Source organism: Heliangelus exortis, chromosome 8 (genome assembly GCF_036169615.1).
Source record: "Heliangelus exortis chromosome 8, bHelExo1.hap1, whole genome shotgun sequence".
Taxonomy (NCBI): domain Eukaryota; kingdom Metazoa; phylum Chordata; class Aves; order Apodiformes; family Trochilidae; genus Heliangelus; species Heliangelus exortis.
In genome coordinates, this window is record NC_092429.1 from 20983867 (window position 1) to 21011635 (window position 27769).

Below are 27769 nucleotides of genomic sequence, written 5' to 3' on the forward strand. Positions count from 1 at the left end.
ACCTCCCTTTCACAGTCTGTTCCTGTTCACTCTCTACAAGGGATGCTTCAGCACATCCTGTGCCTTGCTGTCCCTGTCACCATCTGAGAGCCCATCTGCCTGCCTTATGCCTCTGAGTGTGAAGGAGAAGATCCCAGAGGCTGCCTGAGGACAGTGCAGTGCTGGGCTCCCTGGGGCAGCAGGGCCTGGATCCGAACAGTGCCTGCTAGAGTCAGAAGGAGCTCTTGCTGGTACTATCAGGAAAGAGCAGCCACGAAGAAATTCAAAAGAGGTGGCTGGGCACTGATAGATGGGGAAGACAGAGGGAAAGAGCAGTCTCACTTTCTAGACATTGTGTTTTCTGTGGAATGAAGAACAAAAAAGATCTATTTGGGAGCAGCTGATTCCTTCTTTGGCAAAGTGAAAGAAAGCATAGGCCAGTGTGGAAATAGCAACAAGTGCTCTTTCAACAGCTGAGAAAATTAGGAAATTTTGTTTTTTCATGCTATATGAAAAACATAGCTGTGTTTTGAAGCATGGTAGCAGACAAGGAGACAAGAGCTGTCTGTTGAGATAGTGCAGAGAGAAGTGGAAAAGTCTTCAATAAAACAGACTTAGTTGTACTAAGATGTTTCTTGAACCACCATTAGCATGCTTATGTGCTTGTATTCCACTTCTCCCTCTAGCCCATTTCAATTTCTTAATTTTTTTCCTTTCTTTTTCCATTGCTTCTCATCCTCTTTCTTTGTGAGTAAGCAAGGCTATTATTAACAGTTTTCTTCTTGAGGTATAACTGTCCAACAGTTACTTGTTAGAATTTCCATCCTATGGCCAGCCCTACCTTTTCATGTACCCAGTATAAAGTGCATAGTATGTAGTTAAATTTAAGTGATGGATCACTTAAATCACTCACAAGACAGTTTCAGTGTCATTTGAGAAAAATCTCACAGGGAGGATTCCTTGACAGTCCCTAGAGAGCATCCACTCAATCTCAACTAGCTTGTGCCACCACAAGGAAAAAGACAAGGAACTCCTTTTTTTGCCATAATTTTTAAATGACAGCCAAACTAAATAAATAAACAGTATGATGTAAATCCTATCCTTCTGTACATCTGGTATTAAAAGTCAATAAAAGCTTATTTTTGGCAGCATTTCTTTAAGCTTTTCTGACATTAATTTTACTGGTTCAGATTTCTAAAAGGAAAAGCTGTGTAAAAGAAAAGATTGTTAGAAGTGTGTGGAAGATACATGCTTTATTTTAATCCTTAGGCAAATGCTCTTGGTCCTATTTAAAACCACTTCTTCAGTGCCTTCCTATAAACATCATTGGGCACATCTGTCTCCAGCCTGCCCACAGGGCAGTGAAACCTTCCTGTCTATTTTCGTTTCAACATAAAAGCAAAGTGAATGAAACTATCAAAATTCACTAATCCTGTAAAAATTTTTAAGTGTTACTTACTAATTCAGAGGAGGAAATGTATTTTTTAAATAAAAATTGCGTTTTCTGCCTTCAAATAGACTGAGTAAAATGGCACTAGGCTGACTTACAGTGGCTGAGGATCAGCTTGTGGTTTTCAAAATTACTTGCCTGACTAATTAATAAAGGAGAGCTAAGTTTATACTGCCTAAATTGAACCTGTGCCCAAACATATCTCATGTCTCATATCTCTTAAGTTCTTGTGAACTTAATATTCACAAACCACAAGAGCTTGCTTGAGGCTTTGTGGTTAGAGAACTGGTTTTGCTGGGGCTTTGTATTTGGTATGGTGGTTTTTGTTTTTTTTTCAGTTCCTGAGTGTCTATATCCTTTTCCTCCTGCTTTGACTCTGACATTGTGTTTTGCTTTAGTCTGAATCTTCATAAAGCATTTGTATTGCCTTTCCTTTCTGAAATCAGTATCCTTCAAAACAAAATAATATGTTCATATTGCATGTAACAACCCAACTGTGGCAGCCAAAAATGGAGTATAATAGGTGCACCATTTGAAGCTGATTATATTAATTGCTATTCAGGTCATAGCTTAGATTAATTATTGTGTTTGAGTAGGATGTTCATTAAGAGGTTTCCTGATTGCTGTTCAGAAGATTGATTACTTGTTATATTTACCTTGTGGTTTCTGTAGGGAAAACATCTTTAGGCTTCAACATTTGCAAACACGCTGAGGCCAGGCAGGGCCACTGTGAAGTGAGCATACCTACACCTGCCACATCAAGAAGCCATGACATACATCTGAATTAATACCAAGCTGGAAAATAGAGGATGCATAAAATGGACATTTATTTTAAAGTGTCTGAGTCTAGAGATATTAATGTAGCCTTAGGCACGGAGGTGCCTCTAGGAATTAGAGTAAGGGAAGAGAAATTACAAAGCATAAAGAAAAATGCCAATTGGCAGATTTGTGTGGATAAGGAAAATGGTTTACAAAAGAGCCCACTGGAATCCTTGCGGTATCTCTCACACAATTTGCAAAAATATGAGTTTTCAATCCTCAGATACTGTCATTTGACAATAGTGTGGCCTTGGCTTTGCAGGCAAACACAAAGAATTGTTCGATGTTTCTCCTAGAAATTGGCTGGTTTGGTGCAGAACCTGGAATGCTAAGCTTCCTGTGGCACAATGTTCCAGTGAGTATCTGGAAGAGTTTACAGGTATCTTTAGGCACATTAGCTTTAAAGGAATTTGAGAATACATTCAAGTATTGGTCTGATTAGGGAACATCTTGCTCTTTGGTGAAGGATAAGGGCAAATGATAAACATAATATTTTCATCTCCTGTAGCATTAGTGAAATATATTAATTAACCAGATTAATTTTCTAAGTCCATATTCCTGACCTGTTCCTCATCTTTTGTCTGAACAACGCAAAACAAAAACAAAAGCAAAATAATCTTAGGTCCTGAAAAACAGGGAAAAAGAAAAAAAAAAAAAAAAAAAAGAAAACAAATAAATCATAGCAATCATAGCTATTCCAAAGATTTCCGTATCATATAGTGCTTAAATAATAATAGGAGTAAGGTAGAAGACTGTATGTAACTTTGCAACAGACATGAGGTTTGTCTTTGTTTATCTGTATAACCCACTTTGCTTTCTTTGCTTTTATTAGAGGTTAAAAAAAAAAAAGTTTGCTTTAAAATTCAAAATAGTTACAAGAGCCTGATAAAAGATCGTAGCAGGCATCCAAGATGGTGATATCACCAACAGGAGCTCTGTTTCCCCTGAGTTTTCCTAGTGGAACAAGGGGCAGTTCAAGTCAGAGTTTTTTAGAGGTCCTGAGTTTATGAAGACCTTTTCCTTCTTAGCAGTTCGGCTGAGATAAACTTTCAAGTTTTATTCCTTAGCACATAAAGACTGCAGTCAGCTAAATGTTATGATGAATATGACACAACAGCTCCAAGCAGATTTTGACCTACCACTAAATCTTTGCATCCAGTGAACAAAATTCTGCATAATGATACCTGTCTTAATGCAATGATAAGTGCATGGCCATACCTGGGTGCATCCAATAAGCAACTGATATTAAATTATAGTATCTTTCTCTCATTTGCAAAAAGTATTTCACAAGTACTATGTAGACTTATTTGTCAAACTCTGCAGGGAGCCTGACCTCCTAGAGCTGCATAATGCTGGAGAAATACAGTACCAGTGAACCAGGCCACCAGTGTATATTTCAGTGGAAATATATTTCCTTCTCTATATCCCCATGTCTTTAGTTTAAAAAACGGTATGTTAGGAAAAAAACCCTTAATACTGCTAGGTAGAAAAATTAAATTAGGGTCGAGTTCCATTGAAAGGCTGTTCTGGGTTGCTAAACATATGTTATGTATAAGAGAATCTTCAGACTTTTGAGGAAAACAGGGGCGGAAAAGAGGAGTTCATAAAGTTCCTGGCTATAAAGTTCCTAGTTCATAAAGTAAACTGGCTATTATACCTGGTCTTTACTGCTTGTTTTGTCTTTTGGCATAATGTTCATTAAGATGTAGAATGAGAGGAAATTAAGCAGTCAGTAAAAAAAGGGTAATTAGTTTTTTGTAATCAAGCACATTCCCATCCCCTTTTCTTAATCCCTGTTAAGAGAGTGACCTTTTATTTTGTTTTGCTTTCCTTCTCATGCAAAATTCTTCATTGTAAATGGGCTGCTGCCTTTAGACCAAGCACTCAATTCTTTGCCTCATACACAGCAAAATGAAGGTGTGATTTTATGTGCATGAATATGGTTATGCTATTTGGATAGAGTTAGCACCTATTTTAAAAAAAGGTAGCAACGGGGAGCCAAGACCTCTGGGTACTCCAAGTACCTTTTGACTCTGTTACTCCACGCTTTCAGTGCTAATGTTACCAACACAGATAGATTATCATTTGCCTAGATGGGCATTTTTGTGTTGTAGTTATTCTCTGATTTTCCCATGTAAGCATATCCACTGTAGCAGGGCTAAGGATGGGTGAAATGCTGTGCATTTTGTCAATGATTATGTTTGCCCTTCTGAGGCTGTTGGCTCCTGGAATAAAGATATTGGGACTGTGACTAAAATACTGACTACAGGTATGATTGGTCAGAAACATGAGGAGAGATTGGTACAAGTACTTTTTGCTGTAATATCATGTTTTAGAAAAGGAACTGAACTATAGCCAAAGACCTGAGAAAACCAGGAAGAAGGCTGAAAGGGAGAATCAGCAAAAAGGTACTTTTTAGCCTGAACCTTGCCCCATGATTAAGTAAACTGTCTCTCATAGGTTTGCTCATTATGCCTGCTAAATAGGATCTTCTTCATACTCATAGCAGAAAAGTAGGTCTTTAACAGTATACCTTTCTTTAAGCTAATACTTTAATAGCATACCTTCTCCACTGTCAATTTTCAAGAGGAACCAGCAGGACTCACAGTATGACCTTACCGCTGAGGACAGAAATACCCAGCTGTGGCTTCCTGGCTTTTGTATTCAGAGGAATGACCTGAAACAGTTGAGGATTAAGGAGGAGGAAAACAGTATCTATAAGAAGTCACCTTTTTTTAAATTTAATTGGGTTTTGCCTTTTTTCTTCTAATGACCTCAGTTCTTTCTCACTCTTCCTTTCCTGTTTCATACCATTATCACCTCTATTTCAGTTGTATCTGGTGTTGCCGACAGTTATCAGTAACTTGGTTCAAAATTTAGCTGTATTTCTTTTTTGTTCCCCAGTGACTTTCTTTTCAGATTACTTTCTTGATCAAGATCACACCCCAAAGCCTACCTGTAGAAATGCAGGAGTAAGGACTGCATTGCCTTAGAGCTGGATTCCTGTGAGCACTGATCCCATTTATTCAGCAGCTGACGTGGTTCACACAATCAGCTCTCAGATACAGTTGCAGTGACTTCAGGGAGACTACACTGGGGAGTAAATGCTCTCAGCTGTGAATAAAGAATTCACATTTTATTCTCTGGCCAGAAGGTTTGCAACAGCATCTGGCAGTAAATGTTTCCCATAAAGAACGTTGCCTTTGCACTGCTCCTCTGTCCCTGACACTTTCCACTTCTGAAGTAGTTAACCATTCTGTTGCACTTTAGCAAGTAAAAATCTCAATAATCATACCAGCATCAGTTATGATTGGTTAGGGAATCAAAACATAATTTAGTTTACACATACTTGAGTATCAAAATCTTCAGCTTCTGAGGTCTTAATGCATTTTTCAGATAAAATTTATTTTAAATAAAGACACTGCAGGAAAACTCAGTACATGTTTGAGGATTTAATTTCCTAATTTTTTGGTATACTGCAGCTTCAGCGAAGTCAAGAAAGTTATTTTCACTTTATCCCGACTTATACAGATTTGCCATAACATTTAATTAAAGATGAGAATCTAAGCAGTATAGTCCAGATTTTAACTAGATTCTCACAGCTCTAAAAAGTAAATATGTATTTTTGCAGCAATTTTATTCAGCCACTGTTGATTCCATCCAGAAAGCTAAAGATGATCTCCCCTCCAGCTCTAGAGAAGTTTAAGGATGTAGCACAGAATCTATCTATTTCTATGTACCAACTTCTGCATTATGTCATGTAAGAGTGGAAAAAAACGTAAGTTTCCTCTACAACTGAAAAATCAGCTGTACTGAAAGAATTGTCCTCACAAGAACTTGGTTTGTTTGGGATCATTACACAAATTAACTAAACTTTCGCCAGCCCTTCTTACTCATCTGCTCTACTACAGACTCAAACCCCCAGATAAATCCCTCATGCAACCCTCTCACTATTGACTTGATTTAATCTTGACTTATACTAATGTTGCCCTGTTTTTACTTAACACAGTTGTGTCTCTTGGACCTCAAGGTAAGCTGAAAATTGGTTGACAGTCTCCTCGGTCGCACACAGGAATCACCAGCAGGATGAGAAACACTGAGTTTACAATCTCTGACATATAATAAGCTTTTTTAATGGTAAATGTTGGCTATTCAGTACACAGTCAGAATTTGAGCACCATTACATTACTACATAACTTACCCTCAACTCTATTGGAGGATGATATTTTGTAATTGCAGAACATCCACAGAAAAGTCTTGTCAGTCTCTCTCTTGCAGTTACATTGGCCTGTGCCTGGCTGTGCCTTGCTAGCATGGACTCAGCTAATAAAGCCATGCATTTGTATTGAAAAAACTGGCATTGAAAAAACTAAAATCCCGTTCATGATGGTGACTGACAAACATGAAGCATCTTAATAAAGGTTCCCTGAAGGACTTACAGCCTACAGTGTAATTTAATTATGATATCAAAGTGATAGCAATTAAATCATCTGACAGCTATTCTATTATAAAACATTTCTTTAATTAACAGAAGGTGATACCTGAGAAGGAAAGCCCTTATGAAACACACTCGCCCCACACTCAAATAAACACAATTACTCTACAGATGTACTTGAGTCATGCACTTGTTTTATTGCCTTTCATCTGCCTAAAGGGGGGGCTGTGACTGCTGCTTCCCTGCCCCACCACCTCCCCACAGCCCCGGGGTGCCACAGGGACCTCAGCCCTGCCCCACCTCCAAGCTCTAGGAGGAGAAATGTGACTTTTAGTTTTTCTCATTCAAAAACAAGTGCCAGTTACTTTCCTTCACTGACATCAGAGGAGAGCAAAGCAAAGTAACTTCAGAGAAGCACAATGTACATGGACCTGAAAGCTGCTAGGATGTGGCAGGATGATCTGGGACCACAGATATATATATATATATAAAAATATATATATAGCATATATAGAATATATATATATAGCAGTTGTCCACATATATAAAGGCAATTTCTCCAGTTTTGGAGGGCACGGGACTCTACAAGAAAATGCTGTCAGAATTAATGCTGTTTGCAGACTTCTACAGATACAATATAATATTGTAATTTTAAGTTTCCAACTTTTATAGCTGCAAAATTACGTTTACAAAATTAAGTGTAGAAAAGCAGTTTAAGAAATATGGAGCTTTAGAAAGGAGCTTTACTGACCATTATGTCAGATGGATGAATTGATTTTATATTCTAAAGCTGTTTAGTACTGTGTTCCAAAATATATACAAATAAGTATGGAAATCTAGATAGTGAGAGTCACAAATGTTTGCAAGGAAATAAGAGATTAATAGCAGATTATTTTTTTTTAATGTCTTCTATGACAGAGACAAGTACCTCTCAGCTTGTTTGTCAAATAAATCACACTAATAAGTCCTTTAAAATAAACTTACTCTGCAACTATGAGTTATTAAAATGGAAGATAAGTTACACGTTTGCTTTCTTATGTGCATTTTAATTGTTGGCCAACTTTTTGAATATTCAAGTGTCCCCAGGAAGTACTATTTAACTAATATGTTCAAATGCTATATACCAAAATTTACAAAAATAATATCAAATCTGTTTAAAATTATCTAGAGCCCTATGTTGACTTACATTATCGGCTAAAATTCAGTGCTGTTTTCCATTGATTTCAGTACAGCACTTTCACTAAATGCCCAACAAAAATCAGAAGATATTAAAACTAAGAGGATAAATCATTTGAAGTTGCTAAGTTGCTTTCTCTTTTTCTTTTTTTATTTTTGCATGAATATATCACAGATGGTGTTGCTGAACAGAGTGATTTTGTATGCTGCCTGAAGAATTGTTATAAGCAGAGCTATGCCGCTTCTCGTCCTTAAAACACTATTAGGGCCTGAAAATACTGAGATGTTATATGCAAATTTTTTTTGTATAAAAAATGTAAATAATCCATACCTTTGTAGAAAGAGGCATCTGACTTCAGTTTGTAGCATCGTGAAGCCCTGTGTCAGAGGAAAGCACACCTTGCCTCTCTGAGGTCTTTTATTCTTTCATCGTTACAAATAGCAACCCATTTTATAGACAGCTATTACTCATTCTAGAAGCACACTTCATATAAACTCCTTTAGTACAAACTGGGACCTGCAGTTCCGTTCAAAGATAAATGCTGAACAGCATTAGATAGTTTAAATTACAGAGTAACTGTAGGAATATATGGAGGCATATCTATCATTGTGGCAAGGCAACTTCATCCTCTCTGGCCTACATGCTGCCTCATCCAGCCACAGAAGTGTCTTATATCAGAGGCACATCCAAGTGTTAAGGAGCTGATGTTGCCACTGTGCCCCTCATGAAGGCATCTGAAGATGGAGCTGGGCTGCCCTAGGAGACTCCTGCCCCTCGGTATCCCTGACCTCAGAGCTGCACAGCGAGGATAATGGCAGCTGGTGCAAGGTTTTGACCTTTCCTATACTACTGGAAGAAGCAGAATCTGCTGGGATGCAGTCCTGTAGTCGATTGGCAAGTCATTAAACAGCACTTTTAGCTCAAAAATGCTTGAACAGCTGGACAGGCTGGGATAAGGAAATGTAATTTTTCAGATTTCAGATGGCAGCAGTTAATTGCATTACTTTTTCCAAGGTGTTTCTCTTTATCACATCTTCTGTAAGACAAGCCTGTGATAGGTAGAACTGATTTGGAATATAATCTGCTGTAATTTATTACTTCTCAGGGTGGTACAGTGGGAAGGAGCATACTAAAAGCTTCTCTTATCAACTTATTCTGTAATAGATTGAAATGTATTAGGATAAAAGGAATCCCTGTCCTTAAACTTTACCTTCAGGCATCCCAGCAGGCAATTGTAGAAAGTCTATTTTTTTCCACTAGAGAAAAATTACCTTCAGTCTCTCCTTGTGAGAAACTTCCCCACCTAATGCTTACTTAAATTAAAGATATTTTAGGGCGTATTCATTCTAACATGTCCATGAGTTACAAATGTCTCACCCTGGCATACACACGCAGGCTTAATCTCATTAGAGAGTTAACAGCAGAGATAAAAGAATTGGCAGCACAACATTCACATAGGCAAACAGCATTGCAATGCCAAGCCCCACTACACAGCCTAAGATGCCCTGTTTTTACTGATGGGGTTGCCTGAGTTAGCCCAAGTAACCTCTTGATGACTCCTCCTTGTTCTAGTGGAAGCCTGCAGAGGTTCAAAGTGGAATATCTTTCCACAGCTCTGTGGTGAGAAGCTGCTTCACATCCAGGTTCTAATAACTTTACAGTCAACTCAATAAACAAGTTTGGCTCATTTCAAGGGAGCTGCTTGCATGCTGATGCATTAATGCTGTTGCATTAACTGGAAGTGTTAAACATGCCATCATAAGCCTTTCTTGCACTTAGAGATGCTCTTGCTTTATTTCGGGTAGAATATTCTTATTTGGATGTGTGAGGTACTCTGGGTCATTTGGGACAGTAACGGAGGCCATGAAATATTTTTGATGACTGGTTTTGTCCCCAGTTTCCATTGCTCTGAGATTCCCATCCAAGGCAGCAAAGCCCAAGAGGTGGCAGCAGGGCTGATGCAGGCATGGGACACAGCAGCAGCTGCTTTCCTTTCCCCTACCCTGCCATCCAGTAAGTTGGGATTCTTCATATCTCAACATGTGATGACATAAGTTTTGAAAATGATGGGTTGTTGGGAGTCAGTGCAACCATACACCACACCTGAACTGTAAGTTTGCAGGTAACAGTCTTCATTTTAGGAAATCATTTTAGGAAATGTTTGTGTATTTTTTCAGAGCTATGCAGACTTTTTTATTATGAACGTATGTAATAAAGGAAATTACATACAATCTCCAGCACACAACTGAACAAATTACCAGTTTATCACAAAGTTTACAATTCTGCTTCAAAGGTACTGTGGTTTTTTTTATTGAATGACTTAAATTGGTGGAATATCCTATTGTGGATTTGATGAGTGTGTTTTTTTCTCTTTCAAGCTACTATGTGCTATAATCTGAGTGTACAGAGACATCACACAAATTATTGTGAATACTAATAAGACATCCTTTCACTTTATATTCAACATTCAAATCTGTTTCTATAACAATTCTGTTTTGTGTAGGTATACACTGTAATTCATTAGAAATATCTACTTTATCCTCCTGATGGATACAAATGAAGGAAAAACAGTGTAGCCTGCCTTTTAAGAGAAATGAGATGAAATTGGTTTTCACTTACAATTGTAATTTTTGTTTATGTTTCTTTTCATTCTTCCTTTAAGTGGTTCACAGACATGCAAGGGTCCATTCGCAGACATGCAAGCATGGAATTCTGTAACAAAAAATAATCAAATAAAACAGAAATGAGTGCAGATTCTGTAGCAACAGGAAGCCAGATTTATATATCTATCTATCTATCTATATATATATAAACAGCATTTCTGCATAACATCAGCAATTCTAATTGTGGCGTTTGACATTCAGTGTTAATCCCTTGGTTCTAAATCTTATTAAAAATTGCGGTAGACACATTGGCAATACAGGAGTAGGCTGGAAATTGTCAAAAACAATACTGATATTAAGAATCTGAAATAAAATTAGAGGTGTTGCAGAAATACAGTTTTGCTTGAGATGCACTGGCACAGAATCAATAACACTCCAGAGCTGTATGAACAATGCAGACTGTCCCAGAAGCACAGCTGAGACATCCCAAACAAGAAAAGAATTTCTTCCATCTCTTTAGTCCCTTTTATTTGTTGTCTGGCTCTGCAGTTTCTTTTCTCTATGGTATTAGCCATAGAATTAATACAGACAAAAAAAAATTATCTTGGAAAAAAAAGCCTGCGGAGCAAATGAAAAGGGTCTATTCCTGCCTTAGCCAACACTTGGCTAAACACTAATTACTTCACCTCTCTGTCTGATCTCTCCCAGATGTAACTTTGTGGACAGCTAAACATACCTGCCTGCAAGTCATTTGGAGATTAACAGCTAAAAAGCTATATGAAAAACACTGCATAAAATAGCATCAGTAAGGTTTTCTTACAGCTAAAAGTGAAACAGTTTTGCTATCGTTATTCACAGAGAGTACAACACCTTACTACATCCTGTTAGATGGGCAGCCTATTGAAGCTGGTGTGATGCCATGCAAAATAAGGGACTGTCCTAGTTGAGGAAGACCACTTGCCCTGACTTAGCAAAAGCTCTCTGCTTTTGATGATGAAAGATTGTTCATAATTTGGGGAATGAACTGTTTCTTGAATTGCACTCAGTTTGTTTCGTTGTGATGATTAGTAAAACATCAGCTTATTATTTTGGTGATGCCTTCATGAATTTACACATTACTTGGTGTAGCCTGTGCAAGTATTTGATGTCTTCTAAGAAGATAACTTTATTTTGGATGACGCAAAGCAAAATTGTAGATACTTTTTCTCTAACCATTGCATTTTTTGCATCACATTTGACTAAAGTTATTTAACTATTGTTACTACTTCAGAATCCTCTCTGGCAGTCTTAAAAGCCTCCCACGGAGGAAGCGGGAATCACCGCAGGAAAACTATTAAAATTGACAGTGGCTTGTCACAGGCAACCATTAATGAACACCATGGAGGATTTGGTATCCTTCTGCTCATTGTCTTGTCATAATTCATACTCAGTATCCTGCAGGTTATGCAGAATGACTGTCTGGTGTAGCTGCATATGTAGGCAAGCAGATAGCAGCTTTTAAGCTGGTGGAAATTACAAGTGGGAAATAAATGGTAAGACCCATTTCCTGGAGGGTGAATACTTAAACAGGGACTCTTTGTCTTTACAAAGCCAGTTAGGTTTGGGGTTTGGTCTTGTTATTTTCCTTTTTTACTTTCTAGTACAGGAGTTGTATGTTTCAGTGCATGAAAACTGTTTTGCTTTGTTTCAGACTAGCTTTAGATACCAAAATGCACTGCATCAGCCTTCACAGTGGCAGTTTTGCAGTATTCGGAATAAATGCAGTCTCAGTGAGGTAGCATAACATGTCTTCCATTAAACTCAGCTGTACTTTTCAAGTGTAGCATATTCTACAGTTTCACTTTTAGGAAAGAATAAAATTTGCAGATGAAGCAACAAAAAAACCTAAAGTGTGCTCACATATATGTGTACTGTCTGTACAAATACTGCCTGTATAATAATCAGAATTCTTCATAGCTGAATTTAGATTGTAGAGATTGCAGCTGAAATACACTTGGTGTGGGCTCCAGTAGCATTTGCACGTGTTATGTTTACATCTGTAGGAAAGGAAATAATGTGAATTTGTTGTTGTCCTAAGATTTGCTGCCCTTTGTAAGAACAAAGTCATAATGATGCTTTGGGGTGACATACGTAGTGGAAGAAATTTTCTTCAGATAGAAAAGATCCAAGACACATTTACATCCCCAGAACAGTATTTTACAGCATAAATAACACTTGCACATACAAGTAGTTATTTGAATATGTAAATGACCTTTTAACAGATAAGTATGGTTATGACAGCACAGGCATAATTTAGCTCTTTGTTAGCAATTTAAGGTGCATTGTCATGTTGCCCTTAAGGGAATCAATCTATCTGCACAGCTTCACTTCTGTCCCAAGCTGCTGAATTCCTTCTGGCAGTATCAATGCTCATCTGGCCAAGCAGTATATCAGGTCAGAGAGTTGATTCAGTGGAAAACTAAGACTCAGGAAAAAACTGCTTGCTTTCCAGACACATCAGTCCTCTTATCCACCTTACCACTCGGCAGCAGAACTGCTAGGCACAAAGATGCATTCTGCTGAATTGGAATAAAACTTTTCCCTAGAGAGAAGTTGCCAGTTCAGGGGCTGTCAGCTCCCCAGCAGGAGCATAGGGAGGGTCAGCAGGGAGAGGGTCTAAGCAAGATTGTGGGCTAGGTGCTTGCTTAAGACAAAGTTGAGCCCACAGTGAAGGTGCAGCTCTGAAGGAAAGAGATTTTTCCAGTGGATCCACCGGAAGTTGGGGAGTTTAAAAAACACTTTCAAATTTTCTCAATGCTTCCTTCAAACCCAGAAGAGCTAAGTTTGTGCTATTTTAAAGAGTAAACTTATTCTAATTTAATGTAAAACTAACATAAATGACTGGAATCCCTTGGTCTGTTTTGCTGATGAGGAACAGAGGGCCCCAGGCAAGCAAGCATCTGCAAGACCCTGGCAGGAGAGGACCCCTCTGCACATATTGCAGCCTTACACCTTACAAATGTGACATTTTCAAACTGCCCGTTTGAAACTACATGATACTGCTCTGTAAGTATTCAGAGCTTCACTGAATCTGGGATTTTTTTTATTACTATGCCCTAATTATAAGGCATATTACCTTTTGTGTTGTTTAGTCAGCCAAACTTAACGTGTAACTTGAGCTGTGGTATGAACCACATGAATAGGTGTTGAAGTTGTTTTACATACTCCTAAAGGGACAGAGGCTTTTACAACGTAATTTGATCCTACACAGAAGACACTACTATGGATGTTAGTAGTGTCATATTTTAAAGTTTTTTCATATTATTTGGTTTATAGTAGCTGCCTGTACCATGTAGACTTTTCTTGTTACTCTATACTTAGATACAGGAGGTGGAGTCTAAAAGCTTTTATGTTTTAGGAATTGTCATTTTACACTATACATTTTTGTATTGTTCTTATGTAAAATACTTTTGAGGTTTAAGTCAAGTACAGCAGTCTTCAGTTCCACTGTAAATAGCTGGACAGTGTGAATGCAGAACAGCTGTATGCTATTCAAAACCTACATCAGTCTGCTGTGGTACACAGTCCAATAATTTCTGAAGCTATGTTAATGAGCTATACAGTATTTTAGAAACCTTCCAGGTTGAAAAATACCTTGGCAAAGAGAAGAAAAAAAATGGGGGGGCTGTGCATTGTTTTTCAGTAAGCAAGTAATACATGCAACAATATCATTAAACTATTTAAGGGGCAATTTGGTGATGGAAAGTTGACCTACAGATGTGCTAAGGACTTAAAATTTCTAAGATGCAATTTAAGCCCATCCTGTTCTATCCAAAATCTTACTATAAAAAGTTATAACTAACCAGTAAGAGCTCAGAGAAAAAGTTTTCACTGTAACACCCTTTCAACTATAAACACAAAAGTCTTCATAATTCTCTTTCTAGTTTTCATTTAAGTCCTTATAAAACTGTACATTCATCTTTAATAGCTTCAACATTTTTAATTGTTTCTACACTGCTTATTTCTAACCTCATGTGGGAGTTACTATGTGCACAACTTACTGCATTCTAGGGCTGTGATGAATGAGCTACATAAAGAGCTGTCTGGGTAACTGAAATTATCAGAGGATAAGGTTGCACTGAACACCACTGTAGCTCATCAGCTAAACACGACATCAGCACTCTCTGCTGCACACTTCATTTGATTTACACAGAAATCAAATTGAAATTCTTGCTCTCTATCTTAGCTCACAGCATCAATACAGTACATGAACCTTCACAGATGTGGAGCTGTCTTCCAGGAGGACAAGGAAACCCTTATCACAGGAGTGGGGGACACAGGACCAGAAGATGGCACTCCCTTGGGGACCAGTGAGAAAGTTCAGAGCAACCTTCTGCACATTTCTTCAGTTTGGCTGTGGGCAATAAAAACAGAGGACTAGTTACACTTACTTAGTTGTGTTATCTACTACAAGAGAACCTTCTGCTACTCACACACATCTCACCTATTAAGATGCAGCACCAACAAAGAGCAGCTCACAGGGATCACCCAGCCCTGCATGGGGGAGTTTGAGGGCCCATGCTCAGCAGCCTGGTGCAGAAGCCCACCCAGGTTGCCATGTTCTAGTTTCCTCACACCGTGAGTATTCCTGAAATCCTTCCCATACAAAATTTTCATGCTTCCATGATTTGGTATTCCACAATATTTTTCCATGCTCAGCTAATATAAATCTGCTCCACTTCACCTTAGGGCAAGCTGTGGAGCTTTATCTTTCTGTTGCATCTCATGCATTGCAAATCCCTGAGCAAGGGCCTGGGAGCAGCAGGACCAGAGTTGCCCAATGCAGAGGCACATGCAGGAGCAGAGGCCCACCCTGCAGCAAGGCGCCAGCTCTGCTCTCACCCATGGGTTCCATCCCACCCAGACTGAGCACAACCAGGAGCCACAGACAGCCCCTCAGCAGCAAGGGACAGAGCAGGGTCACTAAGGGAGCCTCCTCAGGAGCAGCAGAGATAAGGCTGCGACACAGACCTGCAGCCCATCCACAAGAAAAAGCCACAGTGAGGCCCCAGCCTGACCTGAAATAGAGCCCAAAGCTGAGGACCTAGCTGGAGGTGGTCAGAGTCATCAATACCTGCTGCCCAGGTGGGGCTGGTCAGGGTCATAAGGGCCTGTCAGAGCCCTTCCCACTCTCACAGCACATTTCTCAGACATCTTGCTATTCTCAGGTTTCCTTTGTGGAACAAAAATCCAATTGCATTATTTTATAACGTGCTCACCCCACCCCCCCGAAAAAATAAAAGGAAAAAAAAATATTTAGTGTTTTCAGCACCCTGGTTCCCCATGTCACCAAGGTGATGTGGTTGCTCCATTTGTTGATGCTTATGTTCTCCCTGTGGTGGCCATGGTAACTGAGACCAGCTGTTAGCAATAGCTCCCTTTGTGCTGCTCTTCCCCTGCCCAGGTGACACCTTTCAATTGTAGTGTTTGAGACATCTCATTTTTTCACACCTCCCACAATGGCTGCCATTCTGAATTCATGGATAGTCCAAAATAATCAGAAAAATGAGCAAGAGGAGACATGTGTCAGACTAAAAGATGTAAGGCAGAGACACCTGAGAAGCTATACCCTGTCAGGGAGACCCCCTGTGTCTCCTGCACAGTTTTCCTTGCTGGATCTCCTTCAGAGCAGCTGGAAAAGTGGCTCTGACAAAATGCACTGACATGAGCTGATCACAATGCTGAGATCAATACCTTGTCACACAGCCTTGTCCAAGGAGTGTTCTCACAGATGGGCTGGCATCACAAGGACAATTGCCAATGTGCTGAAAGGAAGAGATGCTGTGTCCCCTGGGATTTCCGTTTCAGTTTCCCAAACCCAAATATGTGTCCAGTGTTTAAAGAAACCCAAGTTTTCTTGGAACATTTGCTTTATTGTTCAGCCAGAGCTCAGCAGTCCCAGTGTTATGCACCTCATGACACTGCAAAAACTATAAATAGGAAAGTGATTATGCTGCCAGATACCTGCTGATACAAGAGGAAAACACCGATATTGGGCTTCTGAAATAACAAAACCACACTTGGGTTGGTGCCAGTAGATCTGCCTCAAGGTACCATTAATGCCAGTATGATCTAGTGGTCACTAGTGGTCAAAATATCTGCCAAGTCAAAGATAGCCTCAGAAGCATAGAATTACCAACTAGGAATAAGTAAGCTTTTGCTCTCCAAAAGAGGGTTGAGGCATTTCAGAGGAAACAAAACTCCATTTCCCTCATAAATTGAAAAGCATTAAAAAAAAAAAAAAATTAAAGTAACTAAAAAGAGAGAATGTTCTAAGAATTAAGTGGCTTTGCTAAATGCACCAAAGCATTTTGTGCTGCAAATATTAAAATGTTTTCCTATAGTGCATTTTCAGTTCGTAGTATTGAAGAGAGGTATGATGGAATAATCTGAGAGCCACCCTTGAGTGCCAAGAATGCCTTCACATGATCTACTTTGGAAGAAACAGTACAATATAATCAGGGATTACAGAGTTCATCATGCAAAAGCATTTCTCTCTAGTTCTGCATCTATATGTAAATTTAGGATAGGAGCTTATACCTCATGGAGGTGGTGTCACGAAAATTAATTAGCTAGGTCTATGTACAAGGCAAAGTACAAGATCTTTAGACACTTAAATATCTTTTTAAATCTGAATTTTAAGGGCCTACTTGCACCAAATTCATTGCAGGATCAGTACATCAAAATGTACTTAAATGTGTACAAAGTTTTTTAAGAATTATTATTTTTTGTAAAGACAGATCCTCTCTGGTTTAATCTTCTTACATGTCCCCAGAAGTTATTGATTTAAACATGCTTTTCTTTTTTTTTCTGGCTTTGGAGTATGTACATGGTTTAGCCCACAGCTCAAAGTACCTGTGTGGACATCCAGATGCCTCTCACTTGGGAGCTCTGTGAAAGAGCATCAAATCTGCTGCTGAGATTTTAGCACTCTTTCTTAACTTAAATCATTTTAACTTAAAATGATACCACTGCAGAACATGAACATGGTTAAATGTTCATCTACAGCCATTTCTGTTTTCATCACAACAATAATTCTGCAGACATTGACTGGGATGCTCTGAGACCAAATAATGGATGTAGTGAGTTTGATAACATCAATTATGAAGCAACAGACTCTGTGCCTTGCCAGTCCTCCACCACACCGACTGTTTACCCTTAGTAGGACAATGCCTGATGAGTAAGTATCTCCCAATTAAGGTTTTCATCATCTGGCTCTGTCAAGTAAACAAGTAATTCCTGGTTAGAAACCACATGCAGAATGTAAGCATAAGGCAATTGCTGCTATTAGCTGTTACTGTCTAATTAGTCATCTACAATGTACAGCACACTACCAAGCAAACTACTTATAATGATCTCTTGGAAAGGAAAATAGAAATACTCTATTATTTCCAAGAGTGTGACTTGAATGCAGTGATTTACTGCACAGCCTCACTTAAATGTGAGTCAGACTGTATTTATTTTTTGTCTTGTGCATCTGAGCTAACTACCTTGAGGCAGTGGTATAAAAATCGGTTGCCATGACTCACTTCTTGAAAATTTATTTTGCTCCTTCTTAAAATCTTGGCCTGATTGACCTCAGCAGCCTTCACCAGTTTGAAAATGCAAGTTATAATCCTCTGTAGGGATTTATCCAGATGTCTATTACAGCACGTAATCTTGTGATACAGCTTCCAATATTCACGCTGCAGAGAGGTTAAGCCCCCCCGTCTTTGTTCCTCAGTAAAAAGGTCCATGAGGTGTTAGTGTGGACAAGAAGAAGATGGAAAGAAGCAACATCTTCAATCAAGCCCTAAGCCTGTGTGGATGCCTCTGAGGAGCTGTCTGTACACAGAGGCTTCGCCTGATCAGCAGCACTTGGACTTTAACCCTCTAAAAGCAGCTCCGGTACTTCTGCTGGCTCCCCTGCTGATGGTCAAAGGTCATACTACTGCTAGACCTCTGTCTATAGCCAGAATCCTCACTTTAGGGTACCTGTCACGTCCATTACCAAAGATGCATTTGGTAAGGCATGCTGCTGCCCAGTGGAAGCAAGGGCAGCCCCTGTGCCCCTTCCTAGGCAGGGACACTTTCAGAGCACCTCAGGCAACACTATAAAGTTCAGGCTGGAAGGAACAAACAGACATCACTGTGTGTTAAACCAAATGAAATCCAGCTAATTGAGGGGAAACCCTACCAGGGCCAGTGAGCCCTAGTCAGCAGCTCCTCAGGTAACCTTGGTTTTCCCAGCTGGGGATGACTGCCATCAAACCTTGTGGAACAGCCATGTGCCCTCATCATGCCTGTAAATCAGGTATCTCTTCCTAAACCCAAAATTTTTAGACTGTGTCAGTAGTTTTGGTCATATTTTGAATTCAATGAGCAGCCTAAACCAAAAAAAATAGCAACATTATTTGCCTGCTTGCAAGTAGCTGTTTAATATCAGTCTCCAATACTGCACAGGAAAATAGTGGTTTTCTTTTAGATGCTGGGAAAGCCTTCAGCTATCTTTTACTCTAGATCACAGTATAAAGTGTTTAGAAGTATTTATTAGTCTTTAATTATTTTTTTAAATATCTCAGAATGGCTTAAATAACATTTTGAATAGTTATAAATATTTTCTACATCATCCAGCCGAAAAGCTGCTGCTTGGAAGGCTTAAATGAAGATCTATTTATGGCAGCCTGCTGGTCACAAAATTACTTGCAGCTGCTAATGTTCCAGTCTTTTAGATGTCCCCGACACAGAATGGGCCTAATTTTCACAAAGTGAGGAAAGAGTCTCTTTGTTGTATTCATTTAACTAAGACAGTGGTCTTAAAGAGGATTATTGCAGAGATCAAGACATAACAATAAGTAACTAATACCAGTTAAATTAATTGTTTTCATAATAATGTGTATTAAGGGATGCTCATGTAGGGTAAGACCTCTTATCACTATTTTGGTGATGTAAGACTTAATATGCAAATTACATGTAAGATTATTTAGTAGCAGTTTAAAGCCAAGTTGCTGGTAGAGAAAATGGGAATCTGACTCCAAGCCACTGAAGAAATAATCATGATAACTCTTTCGAAATTACGTCAGTGACTGCCATGTCAGTAGGCAAAGGGGAACTTAACTAAACTGATCATTTCTTTCTCTCACTCTCCATATTATAATGCAGGACATCAGTTTATATTGGGTTAATTTTTTTTTCTCCTAATTTCCTTTCTAGAATACTGAATTCCACACAGGTTATTTTGATGTCATCAAAATATTCACCTCTTAAAAGAGAACTGCAAACTATAAAATGAAAATAATAATTCAATTTATTGGAGACGATATGCCTGAAGATTCTCATTAGGACTCTATTTGCAGACATCTCCTCATCCCAAGGTTTCTGCGGTGGGCTTCTTTCTACAATCTATTAATTGGAACAGCCTCACCTTTCCCAAAAAACTTTGTACCCTCTGATATGTGGACCACTATTCAGTAGCAAGCTAGGGTTGATTTTTAGCATTCACAGCATCATTCTTTTAGATACCTTATTGCTTGTGACCATACTGCATTCTCACTAGCTTGTGTTTTGTTAGAGCCCCATCTCCCAGCATTCTCTGATTATATTGGCACCTCAGCTTTTGCTAAAAAGAAAAAGGTGAAAGGAAAAGGAAGCAACAGAAATCAACCCTTATGTACAGAAAGAAACAATGCACCCCATGCAACCTGGGTTACCCACTGGAAGTCTTGAAACGCTCCTCCTCTGGTATCCAGGGTAGTGAATCAGAGTGGCTTTAGTTTTTAACATGAAGAATGGCAACAGCCTTAGTGGTTGCTTGTTGAGGAAGAAAACAAAACCATCCCTCAGCACTGCTTAATGCACCTGTCTGGCTACCCAGGAGCATTTATTTGCTGTGTTTCAATACTCATGACCCAGTGAAGTTGCTTTTGCCTTCAGAAAGGTGGGATTTACCTAACTGAGCGTTTTCTGCAAAACAGATATTTTTATACAGTCAAAGGGTCTGTAACCTTACAGGTTTCACAATATGTATATATTTTTTCCCTAAGGAAAAGAAAAAGCTTAAGTTAGGCAAATCCTGGTGTTTGTGTCTAATACATTAAATGGAGCTTAAATAATAACAAAACTGTTCTTTTCTGTATTCTGCTTGAAATGTATTTTCATTTTCACTGTTTTATTCAAAAGGAAGGCATAGAAATAGCAACCATGAGCTTGAAATCAGAGCTGTAACAGGGACTTATTATAGACACATTTTACAGGGTATTTTCAGTTACAGTTGCATGCTTTGAAGCTGTCGGTGTAACAAGCAGTGTGCTGCTTATCAGAAAAAAACCAAACCTTTTTGTAGTCTTGTAGGTTTTTTCCTAACTTCAGGTCCCGGTGAATTGTTGTCAGTTTTAGCATTCAGCTGTATTAATGGGAAAGAGAGAGAGAAAAAGAGAGAGAGAAAGAACATAGCATTTCCCTGTCCTGGAAGTTGCTGGTGGGGTGGTCAGAGTGAGTGCAGAAGTCCTTTTGCTTGCGTTTTGTGGGAGGACATCAAGGAGCAGGGCAGTGACCGATGTGGAAACTTATCTTTGAAACCCTTTGTCACAGTGGATGGCACCAAGTCACTGCATTGCTCTAAGGCTTTCATATGGAGAAAAGTCTAACTAATTATAAGAAAAGGTTGATAATTATACCAGGGCTTTTTCCATTTCCAGGGTAGGTGAGGGGATCTGATGAATGACAACAGCACCTGCACTGATGCCCATACCAAGCTCTGATAGGTATAAGCATGTGCATCTTTTTCCCCGGCAGTGTTGACCATCAGTGAAAAGAGGCATTTCTCCTTCCACAGCCTATGTGTAAGGCAGAGGCAAGGGTACAGAGCAGTGGTTGCAGAATGAACAAGTAGCATAATATTACTGTACTGTTGAAAGCTGAAATTAGATAGATGTGATTCAGTGCAACCTATGGGGTCTGATATCTTGGCAACTGCTGCAAGATATCCCCGATCTGTGAAAAAGCAGAAGATTGTGGTGTGCAAGTTAATGCATCAAAAGGCCAAGAAGAGAATAATTCACTTTCACCTTGCTACAGAGGACAAGCAACAGCAAAAGCTGTGCCCTATTGGCAAGCTTTTTTTGTTGCTATTTTTAACTCAAGCCCTCCTTCATACCTTCAGCCACCACGGCAGCATTCCAGCTGGAGCAGCTGACATCTCCCACCTAATCAACTGCTGGATTATCTTGTCCTGGTAACCTCAGCCAGTGCTTCATGAAAAGTCTCTCCTGAAGTACTTCACTACCCTGTAATAAGATGGCAGATGTCTGATCAAGCCCCAGAGCTGGCAGAGCACTGATGGCTTTTGATGGCAAGGGTGAATGTTTTAAGGCAAGCCACTGTTAAGCTAGGAGCACAGATAAGCAGGATAAATTTAATTCCTAAGTTAAAAAAAACTGAAGGTGTACTGGGTACTGGTTCATACTGAGTACATTTGGGCTACACCGCTGACCTCAAAACACTTGCCCTAAAAATTACTTCTTTTGTTACAGAGTTCTTACGGAACATACTTTTTTTAAAAATAAATTCTCTGTGGATGATGCCTCTTTCTAGGAGTTCCTGAGCTTTGAGAGACTTGCTTACTGTTCCCAGTCTTTTGTTACTCGATCACTGGTCTGAGTCATTCAGGGTAAATTATTTTCTTTCTCTGAAACAGACTAAGAAAAATGGTTTTGTTACACAAGCAAGGGTGCTGTATGTGTGTGTGTTTGTACATTAACATGTGAAACATTCAGGATAAATCTTGTTAAGATAAAGTTATTCTTTGCAACCATTTATTTTTCCCTGCCCTGGTTTCACTTTTGGAAAAGAAAGCAACAGTTTTCATGTGATGAACAAAAATAACTTTATATGTCACAGTCATGATGCCATGTCTCTTGTAATACAGATTTGCTCTTTTCCAGGGGAATCCCTACATGTGCAATAATGAATGTGATGCGAGTACCCAAGAACTGGCTCATCCTCCAGAACTGATGTTTGACCTTGAAGGAAGACATCCCTCCACATTTTGGCAGTCCACGACTTGGAAGGATTATCCAAAGCCTCTTCATGTTAATATTACACTCTCTTGGAACAAAACCATTGAACTGACAGATAACATCATTATCACTTTTGAATCTGGCCGTCCAGACCAAATGATCCTGGAGAAATCACTCGACTATGGACGAACATGGCAGCCCTACCAGTACTATGCCACAGACTGCTTAGATGCTTTTCATATGGATCCAAAATCAGTGAGGGATTTATCACAGCACACAGTCCTAGAAATCATTTGCACAGAAGAATACTCTACCGGGTACATGACAAATAGTAAAATAATCCACTTCGAAATCAAAGATAGATTTGCTTTTTTTGCTGGACCTCGGCTTCATAATATGGCTTCTCTTTATGGCCAGCTTGACACAACCAAGAAGTTAAGAGATTTCTTTACCATCACAGATCTGAGGATCAGACTGCTTAGGCCAGCAACTGGAGAAATATATGTAGATGAGCAGCACCTGGCACGCTACTTTTATGCCATTTCAGACATAAGGGTGTACGGAAGGTAAGAGAATGTAAACCTCTAGAAACAGGCGTGTGTGTTTGGTTTCAAAGGTTATTCTAAACTGTTATTTCCTGAAATATGACAACATTTTCTGCTGGGACATGTTCATTGGAAATATGTCTCAGCTGAAGTCTGTTTACTTCACACTAGAAGTTTCTGACTCAGCAGTACAAAGTCCTGTGTGGTTCTGTCACTATCCTAAGAACTTGAGCCCTAGGTCTCACAATCAGGATAGTATTAACAGTTTCTTATGTTGCCTCAGGAATTCACCCTGACTTTAGAACACTTTCTGCTTTTATACCGTTGGAGCCTGATCTGATGGCAATTAAGTAGAAAGAGAGATGTTGTTTTATCATTTGACTTTTTCAGGCCTTTAATGTAAGCTTTGATTGAAACAGCAGCACTTCTACAGACTCTTCCCACTAGGTCCAGCTATGACCCACCTGTGAACAAGACAAGCAGCAGAGATTAAAGTCCATTCTCAGTATTACAATTATCTCTGAAATGCAGGGAAGCTGAACTAAAATGGAAAAAAACAAAAAAAATGTTTTAGAGAGACTTATTTGAATGTAACAAACTTAGCTAGGTTCAAGACAAATAGTCTCCCTGGGGAAAGCAGTGCCTTGCATCAGGTGCTGTAGTTCCCAAAATAATAACTGTGCAATGATATTACTGCCAAGAAATTTTCTTCCCAGCTCAAACTAGCAATTGACTGATGACCTCAAGCAGGAGGGTGATACCCTTTACATGTGTCTTGGATGCCAGTTTGTTCAGAAGAAATAATTGGGATCTTCTGTATTAGCAATTCACTCACCACTCTAATACACATTTTTCTTCTCTGATTTTTCTATAGAGAGTTCAGATCTTTTTTTTTTTTTTTTTTTTTTGTAAGAGAAGCTAAGTATCAAAATTAACAGGAACGCTAATGTGTCATAGAAGGCCAAGGCATTTTTGCAGACGTAGAACTGAGTGGAAAAAATAGAGATAGTAATTATATAAAACACTGCTGACTGTATCTTTATTACTCCTATAATGAGTTTGCTATTTTCTAGCTCCTTTATACAAGCTCCTTTATTCCTGTTCATAAGCATTTGGACATAGCAAAAACTGATACCTAAAATATAATCAATGTGATGTATCTATTGAAAAATATCCCTATAATTTTATATGTATTTTTACATTACATCAAAATGCATTTCTTATGACAGTAGATTTCACATGTAGTTACAATCTTCTATGTCCACACCAAATGCATATACATACTGAGTCACTAATGTAGTGAAATGAGGCAACCAGGTGGCACTAATTGCCAGGTAGTGGGCATGAGCTTGTGTTAAGCCCACCTGTGCCTGATTAGGGTGGGCCCCTACTGAGCATGAGCAGGACTAGGGGGCCAATAAAGCTCACACCTGAGGAAGCCAGAGGGGAGGCCACTTTTGGAGCAGTAGCACTGATCTAGGCTGCTCAGCCCTGAGAGCATCAGACTCAGAGCACTATTTGTGAGTTTCTCCTGGAACACCTCGTTGGACCTTGGAGCATCCTGCCCTAAAAGAGGTTTGTCTTGCTACATCCTGCCCTAATCAGGCACAGGTGGGCTTAACACAAGGTCATACCCACTACCTGGCAATTAGTGCCACCTGGTTGCCTCATTTCACTACACACTAGTTGAATGTTTGCAAGTATAAGATAAAGTTTAAGAATTCTTATTGCAATTTTCATTAGTTAAATTGTAAATTATTTTTCACAAATCTCTTGGGAGGACTAAGTGAGTTATGGAGAGTTTAAGATACTGTTTGAAATAGTTAAATTAGGTAAAATTAGCCTCAGCATATAAAAACCCAACACATTCTGTTTAATGTGCATCTGTTCTCCGTGGGTTCCACATAGGTGAGAGGCATCATATCAAAACTTAGGATTTGAAGGTAGACACTTTAAGAAAAAAGCTGCTCCCCATCTGAAAACTGATTTGGAGCTTTCTTCAACTAGACTATCAGTACTTTATCAAAGGAAGCATCTGAAGGATTAAAAGAGATTTGCTTTGCATGCAAATTAGAAGTAGAAACCTTATGAGTACATCTGGGGCATGGCAGTCTTGTGAAAAATTATCTGTAGAAATGAAATGTGACTATACAGAGAGCTTATCTGGTGCTGATGCTTGTTGTCTAAATGATGCAGTAATTGGACACATGCTTTAAATATCTGATGTGTAGTAGTATCTCACTAGATTAGACTCATGAATTCTTACGGCTCTTCTGCTAATGAGAACAGATCTTTAGGGATGTGATGGCCTTTCCTTCAATATGTAGTGAGCCCTCCTTGTTAGTGAAGTTACAGGCTTGCCTACTGCTAAGTAGCTGTGGGGGCTGTAGTACACAGGCCCTGATTTTTCAGTCTCACTGATGTGACTTGCTATAGTCCTATTTTCACATGCTTTTAGGTATTTTTGGTCCCCTACCAGAAACCTTGTAGGCCCTCCCCAAAGAGTCTCAATCAGCATTATGATCATGGTGCCCTGAGCATCAGAACACCATGGAGTGGAGAAAGGGTTGCCAAGGATTTTGTGCTTCTGTTCCTGATTGAGCTGAGCTTTCCAGCCCTTGGATATTAATTTAGGAAGTTAACTGGAAATTAAGATCTAATTATTTTTTTTTGCTACAATGTTTCATATTCTGGGCTTCGCAACATACATATTTATAGACATTTACTAAAGCTACACTCGGTTATTCCCTGTGGATATGCTACCTTGATTTGATGTTGGATCAGTGACGCTAACAGACATTTTAAAGACAGCCCTTTCACTGAAAAAAATAATAGGTTAAATTAGGTTCAAATCACCAAAGCTCATAATAGAGTATTTCTAAAAGCAGCATAAAATACAATTTGTTTCACACTATACTTTAAAGATCTCCAACAGTGAAAAGCAGCTATCTGAAATCTGCCATATTTTATGTACAATATTTGGGGATGGTTCGTGTACTTCACAAAAAATTATAAACAGGAGATTTGCACACTTACTGTAAGGTTTGTTTTGTCATTGATTTCCATTTTGGCATGAAATAAGCCTGCATGCATGTTGCATTAGAGATAAAAATCTGTGTATTCTCAATGAACACCTCACCTCCTCTATTACCACCTGTTTATTCATCTTCAATTTACCATTTCCATTGTGTATTTATTAAGATGATGGAAAAAAGGAAACCTGGCTGTTAGCAATTTCAGCAACCCCATTGAGCTCACATTATTCGAGAAACCTAATAATGCACATGAACTAATTCTGACTTGCTGATGGTCTGCTTCACTAAATCAGGGTGATTTTTTCTAGTGAATAATGGATGATGTAGTGTGCCAGTACCTTAATTAAAGAGAACCTCTCTTAGTTTTGATCTCATTTTAATTTACAGGGTAATACTACAATAATATCACTAATGGAAGGTACATTAAAGGGCATCAAGTAGCATTAACTGTATTAAATTATGGCACTTGTGTTAATTAACTGCTGAAGCAAGATGGTCGTAACGGCTAGAAAGGTTGAGTAATGCATAAATAAATTCTTCTGGGATGGGAAACTAAGAAAGAGAAGACATTTTTTCCCCTCATCTGGCCTTGCTGCAGAGAATCAGAGGGTGTAATGTATAGTAACCTCGGGAAGGTTTCTCTCACTTTGCTGCTTGCAGAGGTGGCCTGGATTGTCTGCAAGCTCTGCCTATCCTCCATTCCTCAGGAAGGAGAGTCCTGGCAGTAAGCTGCAAGGCACAGCTCCCTTTTGTAACATTTTTTTCTAGGAGAAGTTCACGAAAATGCTGATTATAATTCCTTTGATGTCAAGCAAAAGGTTCCTAGCAGATTTTGGATCAAGCTGCTAAAGGTTTTACTGTGTTCATTCAAAAATATTATTGCTTTAACTGTTACATTGTCGGTGACATGTACATTGCTATACTGTCAATTAACTGTAATTTGGGATGCTACTGAAAAAAAACATTGCCCTAATGGGTGACAGAGTGGCTAGCTAGCTAAAACAAAGGAACTAACTGCTTGTGGGTGAATAGGTTTTGATCTAAGAGCCACTGGTTTCATCCTGGCACCAGAATATCCAGCCTCTGTACAATGTTATTAAGCCCTTTGGAATTTATTTTTATATCCTTCTCGCCTTGAAGCTGCTGTGTTTAAGCCCCAGGGTTTTCTGACCCTGTCTCAGCTTCAGTTGCAGTTTCAACAGCAATAGAAGCCTCTAACAGTACACAAGTGAAAAGTATTCTCAGTTTTAACAGTTTCTTGCTCTCACTTTCTCTCTTCTAAATTTAAATCCGTCTCAGGATCTGAATAAATTATTCTGGAGGAAAGCATATTTGCTACCTAGGGAGCACTTTTGCCTTATTAGTCTGCCCCTCCTGCCAGCTGTGACCCTGAACCCCTCAGTATTTCTGCTGTGGATTTGGGGTAGGTGAGTGCCCTTCCTCGTACAAAAGAGCCGATCTGCCCCCCTGAGTCTGGAGTTCGCACTGCAGCCTTCACCAGTCGGTCCCAGCAGGAAATCTGGGTTGGTTGTACCGGGTCCCATCCACTGACTGATTCTACAGAACCGTTCTATGGATGGATTAAATCTGCATGTTACTCGGGCATACACTTGACAACGCTGTAATAATATCTCTCTGTAATGTATCCAAAAGCAGAGCTTGGCCCTTGGGAAGGGGTAATATATAGAATA

General features: G+C 39.1%; 1 protein-coding gene across 5 annotated transcripts in view; it reads left to right on the plus strand.

Moving 5' to 3' along the window:
* The window catches only part of NTNG1 (netrin G1), a 150864-nt gene that overhangs the window by 43468 nt on the left and 79627 nt on the right, over positions 1 to 27769 (plus strand). For all 5 annotated transcript variants that reach the window (XM_071750968.1, XM_071750971.1, XM_071750969.1 and 2 more), the window contains exon 3: positions 22424 to 23064. In XM_071750968.1, the coding sequence (XP_071607069.1) occupies positions 22424 to 23064 (641 nt within the window). The remainder of the gene's footprint in view (positions 1 to 22423; positions 23065 to 27769) is intronic.